We start from the raw sequence: 10,294 nt of genomic DNA, 5'->3' as shown, positions 1-10,294 counted from the left end.
AGCCACTACTGTTAAAAATGAGTAGAAAACACTGTTTAATTTGATGAAATAAAATAAACTACCAGGTATTTGAAAATACTCCACCGCCCCAGTTTTCAATAACATTTTTTTCAAGAAATCTCTGCACTTACCCCCATTATCTGTTCTTTTTAAAGCTCCATCCTTATGGGGACAAAGTTCACATCTCTATAAAAAAAAAAGAAACAGGTAATGAATAAATATTTCAGATTATCCAAAATGTAGTATCTTCCCTGCAACTTCAAAACTACTGAAAATGTGAGAGCAGCATTTGTACTATTTGTCCCCCAAGAATATTTCAGAACATTCTTCACAAACAGTTGTTCTCGATGACATGTGATCTCCTTCAGAGGACAAGTAATTTTTTTAAAGTACATTTTAACTTTTAAACACCTGCCATGAGCCAGGCGCGGTGGCTCACGCCTGTAATCTTAGAACTTTGGGAGGCCGAGGCGGGTGGATTACCTAAGGTTGGGAGTTCGAGACCAGCCTGACCAACATGGAGAAACCATGTCTCTACTAAAAATAAAAAATCAGCCAGGCGTGGCGGCACATGCCTGTAATCCCAGCTACTGAGGAGGCTGAGGCAGGAGAACTGTTTGAACCCGGGAGGCGGAGGTTATGGTGAGCCAAGTCACGCCATTGCACTTCAGTCTGGGCAACAAGAGGGAAACTCCATCTAAAAGAAACCAAACAACAAAAAAAAACTCCTGCCACAGTTTTTTAAATCTTACATCAATAAAAACATAAAGATGCTGGGATCATTTACCTGGAGAGTGGGAGGAGAAACAAAAAGGTCCTCTCAACACAGGAATGGGGCAAGGCTTTTAATATCTGCCTGTTACCTGTTTACTTCCTGTCTTACGGTCACAGCGAGGATGACTGCCATCAAGTAGGTCTGGTTTCTCTTAAAGAGCCAAACTCAAGAACGTAGAATTTTAATTTAAGTGGCAAGAAATGATTTCATGTATGCTGATTTCCCTTCTGAAAGGTATTAGGCTAATCAGCTATTATTATTCAAAGACAATGGTACTCAAATTTTATTGTGGATCCCTCTCCCTCCCATGCTCAGAATTTAAAACCAAAAATAAATGTAGAGCCAGCACTACCACTTCTTATGAAACACAGTAAGTTTCAATGGCATTGTCTTACTATCAAGAATATGTTCCTGAACGTCACACTTGAGCATTATTTATATCTCACTTTGTTTCCAAAAGAGGTTTTGCAGCACACAATATAGTAATATAGGCCGAGCACAGTGGATCACACCTGTAATCCCAACACTCTGGGAGGCTGAGGTAGGCAGATTGCTTGAGCCCAGGGGTTCAAGACCAGCCTGGGCAACATGGCAAAATCCCACCTCTACAAAACACACACACACACACACACCACACACACACACAAATTCGCTGGGTGTGGTGGTGGCACACCTGTAGTAGAGCTACTCAGCAGGCTGAGGCGGGCAGATCAATTGAGCCCGGAAGGTCAAAGCTGCAGTGAGCCACGATTATGCCAATGCACTCCAGCCTGGGTTACAGAGTGGACCCTATCTCAAAAAAACAAACAAACAAACAAAAAGTGTGTGTGTGTGTATATATATATATACACACACACATATATATACCTATATGTGTATGTATGTATACATACACACACATTATATACATATATACACACACTTTACATATATACACACACTATATATACACATCCTACATATAAATATATATACACTTACATATATAAATTACAACAAAAAATTAGAGTAGAAAATTAAGTTGCAATAGTTTTAAAAATACAGAAAGTATAAGCCATAAAAGCCTACTGAGGCCGGGTGCAGTGCCTCACACATATAATCGCAGCACTTTCGGAGGCCAAAACAGAAGGACCATTTGAGGTCAGGAGTTCGAGACCAGCCTCAACAGCAAAGTGAGACTTCATCTCTACAAAAAATAATTGTTTAAGAAATAGAGCCTATTGGCCGGGCACAGTGGCTCACGCCTATAATCCCAGCACTTTGGGAGGTGGATCATGAGGTGAAGAGATCAAGATCATCCTGGTCAGTGTGATGAAATCCCATTTCTACTAAAAATACAAAAATTTAGCTGGGTGTGGTGGCATATGCTTGTAGTCCCAGCTGAGGGAGGCTGAGGCAGGAGAATTGATTGAAACCAGAAGGCGGAGGTTGCAGTGAGCCGAGATTGTGCCGGCCTGGGCAACAGGAGCAAAACTCCATCTCAAAAAAAATAAAATAGAACCTATTAATAAAGTTTGGATATTTGTGCCTCCAAATCTCATGTAAAAATTTAATCCCAATGCTGAAGGTGGAGCCTAGCAAAAGGTGTTTGGGCAGATCCCTCGTGAATGTCTTGGTGTTTTCCTTGTGGTAATGAGTGAGTTTCTTGCTGTTGTTAGTTCACGTGAGATCTGATTGGTAAAAAGAGCCTGCCATCTTGCTCCCTTCTCTCACCATGTGACACTCTTGGTCCCCATTCCCACTCCCCCATGAGTAAAACTTTCCTCAGACCAAAGGTGTTGGTGGTATGCTTGTACAGCCTACAGAACTGTGAACCAAATAAACCTCTTTTCTTTATATTAATAATCTACCCAGTTTCCGGTATTCCTTTAATCTAAAACAGACTAATATCGCTATATTTCTTGCCTTTCAGTATTTCACTCTCCTGATTTTCCTATTACCTCTTTGCCAGCACCTTTCTGATCACCCTATCAAACCTTAAATTGGTGAAGTTCCTCAGGGCTCTGGCCTAAGATGTCTCACTATTTCACGTGAAACACTAGGCAATCTTATTCATTGTCCAAGTTTCCATTACCAATAAATTATAAAAATAACAGTGACTCCCAAACTTTATCTATTTGTATCTGTCCTTAGGTTCAGGTATAAAACTCTATATACTACGTAAACACTTTATTTTATTTTGAGACGGAGTCTTGCTCTGTTGCCCAGGCTGGAGTGCAGTGGCTCGATCTCGGCTCACTGCAACCTCCACCTCCAGGGTTCAAGCAATTCTCCTGCCTCAGCCTCCCAAGGAGCTGGGATTACAGGTGTGTGCCACCATGTCCAACTAACTTTTTCTATTTTTAGTGGAGATGGGGTTTCGTCATGTTGCCCAGGTTGGTCTCAAACTTCTGGCCTCAAGTGATCCACCCACCTCAGCCTCCTAAGTGCTAGGATCACAGGCATAAGCCACCGCACCCAGCCTACATAGACACCTAAAACACTCCACAATTTATGACAAAACCTGCTCTTCCTGCTCTTTCCATATATTGGTAATGATATTTTCAATGACCCATTGCTCATGCAAGACACCTAGTGGTCATAATCTTTGACCACTTCATACCTTACTCCCTAACCTCACTTTTAATCCATAACTATATTGTGCCCTTCCTCTTCCTCAATACTGGTGAGATCTGCCTATCTCTCTCCATCTCCACTATTACCCTACTTAAAGCCAGCATCGCCTTTCATCAGGACCACTTCAGTCACCTTCTAAATGCAGTAATCCCCCAATCATCCATGGGAGAAACATTCTAAGAACCCCAGTGGATATCTGAAACAACAAATGGCACTAATAAGCACTTGATTCTGTTTTTTGCTATACATACATACCTATAAAAAAGTTTAATTTACAAATTAGGCACAGTAACAGATTAACAACAATAATAAAATAGAACAGGCCGGGTGTAGTGGCTCACACCTATAATCCCAGGACTTTGGGAGGCTGAGGCGGGCAGATCACCTGAGGTCAGGAGTTTGAGACCAGTCTGGCCAACATGGTGAAACCCCATCTCTACTAAAAATACAAAAAAATTAGCTGAATGTGGTGGCACACACCTACAGTCCCAGCCAAGCAGGAGGCTAAGGCACAAAAATTGATTGAACCTAGGAGGTTGCAGTGAGCCAAGATCATGCCACTGCACTCCAGCCTGGGCAAAAGAGAGAGACCCCACCTCAAAAAAATTAAAAAAAAAAAAAAATTATAACAATTTACTATGAAAAAGTTACGTGAATGTGGTCTCTCTCAAAATACAGTCTGCATAACAACAACCAGATACACAATGGTGGTCCCATGAGATTAAATGGAACTGAACAATTCCTATTGCCTAGTGACGTAGTGATGTAATAGCCATAGTAACATGACAGAGCAATTTTTAAACTAAATGTAGTGTACATTAAGTGCACAATGTTTATGAAGTCTACAGTAGTTGTAGCAGTCCATTCTCTCACTGCTATAAAGAACTACCCAAGACTGGGCAATTTATAAAGATAAGAGGTTTAATTGACTCACAGTTCCACATGGCTGAGAAGACCTCAGGAAACTTTCAATCACGGTGGGAGGGGAAGCAAGCACGTCTTACATGGCAGCAAGCAAGAGAAAGAGAATCTGTACGTAGGAAAACACTGCCACTTTCAAAACCATCAGATCTCAAGAGAATTCACTCACTGTCACGAGAACAGGATGGGGGAAACTGCCCCTATTATCCAGTCACCTCCCTCCTTCAACACATTGGGATTACAATTCCAGATGAGATTTGGGTGGGGATACACAGTCAAACCCTATCAGTAGTATACAAAAATGTCAAAGGCTTTCACATTCACTCACCACTTACTGACTCACCCAGAGCAACTTCTAGTCCTACAAGCTTCATTCATGGTAAAGCCCTATACAAGTACAATTTTTTTTTTTAAATCTTTCATACCATTATTTTAGCTGTACCTTTTCTATGTTTAAAAACACAAATACTTACCATTATGTTAAGTTGCTTACAGGATTCAGCTATGAAATGTACAAGATTGCAGCATAGGAGCAACAGGCTATACCATGTAGCCTACGTACGTACTAGGTTACAAAGTATAGCTTTAAGAACATTCTAAGATGATTGTGCAATGATGAAATCACCTAATGAGGTATTTCTAAGAACATACCTCCCTCCTGCATTACACAACACATGATTCTACCTCACCGTACTCTACCCACCTATTTTCAGAGGGGTTGACCATGGGTAACTAACTAAGGAAAGCAAAACCGCAGATAATGGAAAATGACTGTAGTCTCCTAATATTCACTCTTAACCAACTATCACCAATCTGCAGAAGGAACTTTTCACAAAACAATGAACTTCAGAAATGCAAATCCAAATATACCACTGCCCACTAAAAAACACTTCAAAAGGCCGGGCGCGGTGGCTCAAGCCTGTAGTCCCGGCACTTTGGGAGGCTGAGGCAGGCAGATCATCAGGTCAAGAGATCGAGACCATCGTGGCCAACATGGTGAAACCCCATCTCTACTAAAAATACAAAAATCATCTGGGTGTGGTGGAGCACCTGTAGTCCCAGCTACTCAGGAGACTGAGGCAGGAGAATTGCTTGAACCTGGGAGGCGGAGGTTGCAGTGAGCCAAGATCACACCACTGTACTCCAGCCCGGTGACAGAGCGAGACTCCATCTCAAAAACAAAAAACAAAACAAAACAATGAAAACACTCCAGTAGTTTCCCTGCATCATATAACCCTTTCCTATCTCCACAAGCTTCCCTTTTTCCAACATTTCACGTTATGGGCAATGCTGGCTTTTTCTTCTTTCAATTCTATAAATTCTCCACAGCTCATTCCCACTTCAGAGGCTTTTAATGGATTGTTTTTACTCTAAATGGAGTATTATCATTCACTACACCCTCTTCTGCAGCTGGATAACTTCTATTTATCCTGCAGGTCCTTGCTTAAAGTAAAGTCACTTCATCAAAGACAAGGTCTCTGAATCTCCGGATGAGGTTAGGTGACATATTATGATTTACTTATGCTTTCCTTCTTGAGATATATTACAATTACAATTAACTATGCAATTAAGTTAACTCCTCTGCTAGATTACAAGCTCCATGTTATGGCTGTAGCTAGCCACCCCTAACATCAGACACAGTCTCCAGGCACAGTAACTCAAGAACTACATGATGAAGGGATAAAGGGAACAAAATCACAAACATCCCATTGATGCTATAACCAAAAAGAAAAAAAGAAAAAAAAATTGAATTTAAAAAAACAGGCCAGGTGCGATGGCTCATGCCTATAATTGCAGCACTCTGGGAGGCCAAGGCGGGCAGATGACATAAGGTCAGAAGTTCAAAACCAGCCTGGCGAACATGGCGAAACCCCATCACTACTAAAAATACAAAAATGAGGCCGGGCACCATGGCTCACACCTGTAATCCCAGCACTTTGGGAGGCCAAGGCAGGTGGATCACGAGAGATCAGGCCATCCTGGCCAACATGATGAAACCCTGTCTCTACAAAAAATACAAAAATTAGCTGGACATGGTGGCACATGCCTGTAGTCCCAGCTACTCGGAAGGCTGAGGCAGGAGAATCACTTGAACCTCGGAGGTGGAGGTTGCAGTGAGCTGAGATCACACCACTGCACTCCAGCCTGGCGACAGAGCAAGACTCCAGCTCCAAAAAAACAAAAAATTTAGCCAGGCGTGGTGGCAGGCACCTGTAATCCCAGCTGCTCAGAAGGCTGAGCCACGAGAATCACTTGAACCTGGGAGGCAGAGGTTGCAGTGAGCTGAGATCAAGCCACCGCACTCCAGCCTGGGCAACAGAGCGAGACTGTCGTCAAAAAAAAAAGTCAATATTCATTTTTGTATGATTTCGATGACACCATAATCCTATTCTTTTGGACAGCAATTAAGCAGTATGAATCAAGAAAAAATCCAATTTAATTACTTCACTTCTAGAGAACCAAAGCAAATAATGTAAGATACAGCATTTATAAATTACCTTTGTGTCTTTTATATCATTTATATACTTTACTTTCAAGACATGAGTATGTAGGTACAAAGATATTTTATATAACCATTTATAACCAAAAAACTTTTTTATAAAAGTCTGGCTGGCTGCAGTGGCTCTCACTTGTAATCCCAGCACTTTGGGAGGCCGAAGTGGGTGGATCACTTGAGGTTAGGAGTTCAAGACCAGCCTAGGCAACACGGTGAAATCCCATCTCTACTAAAAATACAAAAAATTAGCTGGACGTGGTGACGCGAGCCGGTAGTCCAGCTATTCGGGAGGCTGAGATGGGAGGATCACTTCAGCCCAAGGGGTCGAGGTCACACCACAGAACTCAAGCCTGGGTGACAGAGTGAGATCTCATCTCAAAAAAAAAAAAAAAAAAAAAAAAGGCCTAACGGCATAACAATGATGTAACTAATACACTATTTACAAAGATTTTAAACAAGTTAAAAAAGATAATTCACTGGGCCAGGCGTGGTGGCTCATGCCTGTAATCCCAGCACTTTGGAGGCTGAGGTGGGCGGATCTCAAGGTCCAGAGATTGAGACCATCCTGGCTAACACAGTGAAACCCCATCTCTACTAAAAATACGAAAAATTAGCTGGGCATGGAGGCGGGCGCCTGCAATTCCAGCTACTGGGGAGACTGAGGCAGGAGAATGGCGTGAACCTGGAAGTCAGAGGTTGCAGTGAACTGAAGATCACGCCACTGCACTCCAGCCTGGGTGACAGAGCGAGACTCTGTATCAAAAAAAGAAAAATTAACTGAACATTAAAAGGAAATATAAAATATAGGCTGGGCACAGTGGCTCACGCTTGTAACTCTAGCACTTTGGGAAGCCGAGGCAGGCAGATCATGAGGTCAGGAGTTCGAGACCAGCCTGGCCAACATAGTGAAACCCTGTCTCTTACTAAAAATACAAGAAACAAAAAAAATTAGCCGGGCATGGCAGTGTGCACCTGTAATTCCCGGCTACTCCGGAGGCTGAAGCAAGAGAATTGCGTGAACCCAGGAGGCGGAGGTTTCAGTGAGCCAAGATGGCGCCATTGCATTCCAGTCCAGGTGACAGTGCAAGACTCCGTCTCAAAAAAAAGAAAAGAAAATATACAAAATAGGCCAAGCAGGGTGGCTCATGTCTGTAATCCCAGCACTTCAGGAGGCCGAGGCGGGCGGATCATAAGGTCAGGAGATCGAGACCATCTTGGCTAACACAGTGAACCCCGTCTCTACCAAAAATACAAAAAAAAAATTAGCCGGGCGTAGTGGCGGGTGCCTGTAGTCCCACCTACTCAGGAGGTTGCAGCAGGAGAATGGTGTGAACCCGGGAGACAGAAGTTGCAGTGAGCCGAGTTCACGCCACTGCACTCCAGCCTGGGTGACAGAGCGAGACTCTATCTCAAAAAAAAAAAAAAAAAAATACATTAATAGGAATGTGGTAAGGATGGTAAGATTATGAATGATTTCTTTCCTCTATTCTAAACTATATCATTTCCGTTATAATGTGAAGTTTTATAGAAAAATGTCCCTAAATGCTAATTAAACCTGCCCACTGAAGATAAACCTATAATAAATAAAACAGGATGTCTCAGCAATAAAAAAAAAAAGAAAGAAAAAGAAAGAAAGACACTATAAGCCAAGCATGGTAGCACCAGTTTGCAGTCCCAAATACACAGGCAGGAGGATCACTTGTGCCTGGGAGTTTGAGGCTGCAGTAATATAATCGTACCACTGCACTCCAGCCTGGGCAAAAGAGCAAGACTTGATCTCAAATTAAAAAAAAAAAAATAGAAAAAAAATTTTAAATACCAAAAATACAACATGTGAAGTGAAAATTTCACTAGGCAAGCTTCAAAACAACAAATCTGAGATGACAAAAGAGTCAGTGAATTTGAAGCTACATCAATAGATAGAATCTAATCTGAGGCCAGGTGTGGTGGCTCACACCTGTAATCCCAGCACTTTGGGAAGCCGAGGTGGGTGGGTCACCTGAGGTCAGGATTTCGAGATCAGCCTGACCAACATGGAGAAACCCTGTCTCTACTAAAAAATACAAAATTAGCCGGGTGTGGTGGCACACACCTGTAGTCCCAGCTACTCAGGAGACTGAGGCAGGAGAATCACTTGAACCCAGGAGGCAGAGGTTGTGTTGAGCCGAGATCGTGCCATTGCACTCCAGCCTGGGCAACAAAGAGCGAAACTCCATCTCAAAAAAAAAAAAAGAAGAATCTAATCTGAAAGAGAAAAAAGAGGGTTTTTTAAAAAAAAAAAAAAAAAAAAAAAAAAAACAGGGCTTCAGGGACCCACAGTACAGTACCAAAAGGTCTTACATGCATAACCAAAGGCCTAAAAAAGAAAAGAGAAAGAATATGAGGCAGGAAAAAAAATTTTGAAGAAATGATGGCTGAAAATCTCTTCAATTTGAAAAAAGACAAATGCACAGATTTAAGAATCTCAGCAAACCTCAAAGAGTCAAATGCCTTGCTAAAAAGCAAACACAGAGGGAGAAATCTTGAAGCACCAAAAGAAAATGTTACATTACACAGAGGGAACAGTGACTGGATAAATGGCAGATTTCTCATCATAAAATATGGAAGCCAAAATACTTAAATTGCTAAAAGATAAAGCACTGTTCAACACAGAATTCTATATCCAACCACAATGCCCTTCAAAAATAAAGGTGAAATATGTACTTTCAGATAAAAGAAAGCAAACACAACTTATCACCAAAAGATACGCCTTGCAAGAAAGGCTAAAGAAATTCTTCAGAATTAAGAGAAATGAGGCCAGAAAATGCAAATCTTCAGAAGACAAAGAAGACTATCACAAATGGTAAATATCTGGGTAAACTTAGAAGACTTTTAGCTCTTTAGTTCTTAACATTACATGATTATTGAAAGCCAAAATTATATTCTTGTTTTCCAGGGCTTATAATATACGTAGTTCCAACACACATGACAATAGCATGACTGACAACAAAGAGGTGATATAAAAGAAAAATTTGGCCAGGCGCGGTGGCTCAAGCCTGTAATCCCAGCACTTTGGGAGGCCGAGACGGGCGGATCACGAGGTCAGGAGATCGAGACCATCCTGGCTAACACGGTGAAACCCCGTCTCTATTAAAACTACAAAAAACTAGCCGGACGACGTGGCGGCGCCTGTAGTCCCTGCTACTCGGGAGGCTGAGACAGGAGAATGGCGTGAACCCGGGAGGCGGAGCTTGCAGTGAGTGGAGATCCGGCCACAGCACTCCAGCCTGGGCGACAGAGCGAGACTCCGTCTCAAAAAAAAAAAAAAAGAAAGAAAAATTTACAAGCTTTGTATACTTTATGACTTGTACAATATTACCCATAAGTGGCAATACTATAAAAACAGACTGAGGCCAGGCGCGGTGGCTCAAGCCTGTAATCCCAGCACTTTGGGAGGCCGAGACGGGCGGATCACGAGGTCAGGAGATCGAGACCATCCTGGCTAA

General features: G+C 42.1%; 1 protein-coding gene across 1 annotated transcript in view; it reads right to left on the bottom strand.

Moving 5' to 3' along the window:
• The window catches only part of MLLT10 (MLLT10 histone lysine methyltransferase DOT1L cofactor), a 249,797-nt gene that overhangs the window by 170,736 nt on the left and 68,767 nt on the right, over nucleotides 1-10,294 (bottom strand). The window contains 1 exon segment of the mRNA XM_017869231.1: nucleotides 132-186. Coding sequence (XP_017724720.1) covers nucleotides 132-186 — 55 coding nt within the window.

Source organism: Rhinopithecus bieti, unplaced genomic scaffold (genome assembly GCF_001698545.2).
Source record: "Rhinopithecus bieti isolate Rb0 unplaced genomic scaffold, ASM169854v2 scaffold_3043, whole genome shotgun sequence".
NCBI lineage: Eukaryota > Metazoa > Chordata > Mammalia > Primates > Cercopithecidae > Rhinopithecus > Rhinopithecus bieti.
Note: the sequence above shows the minus strand (reverse complement) of the source record. Positions and strands in the feature narration are given on the sequence as shown.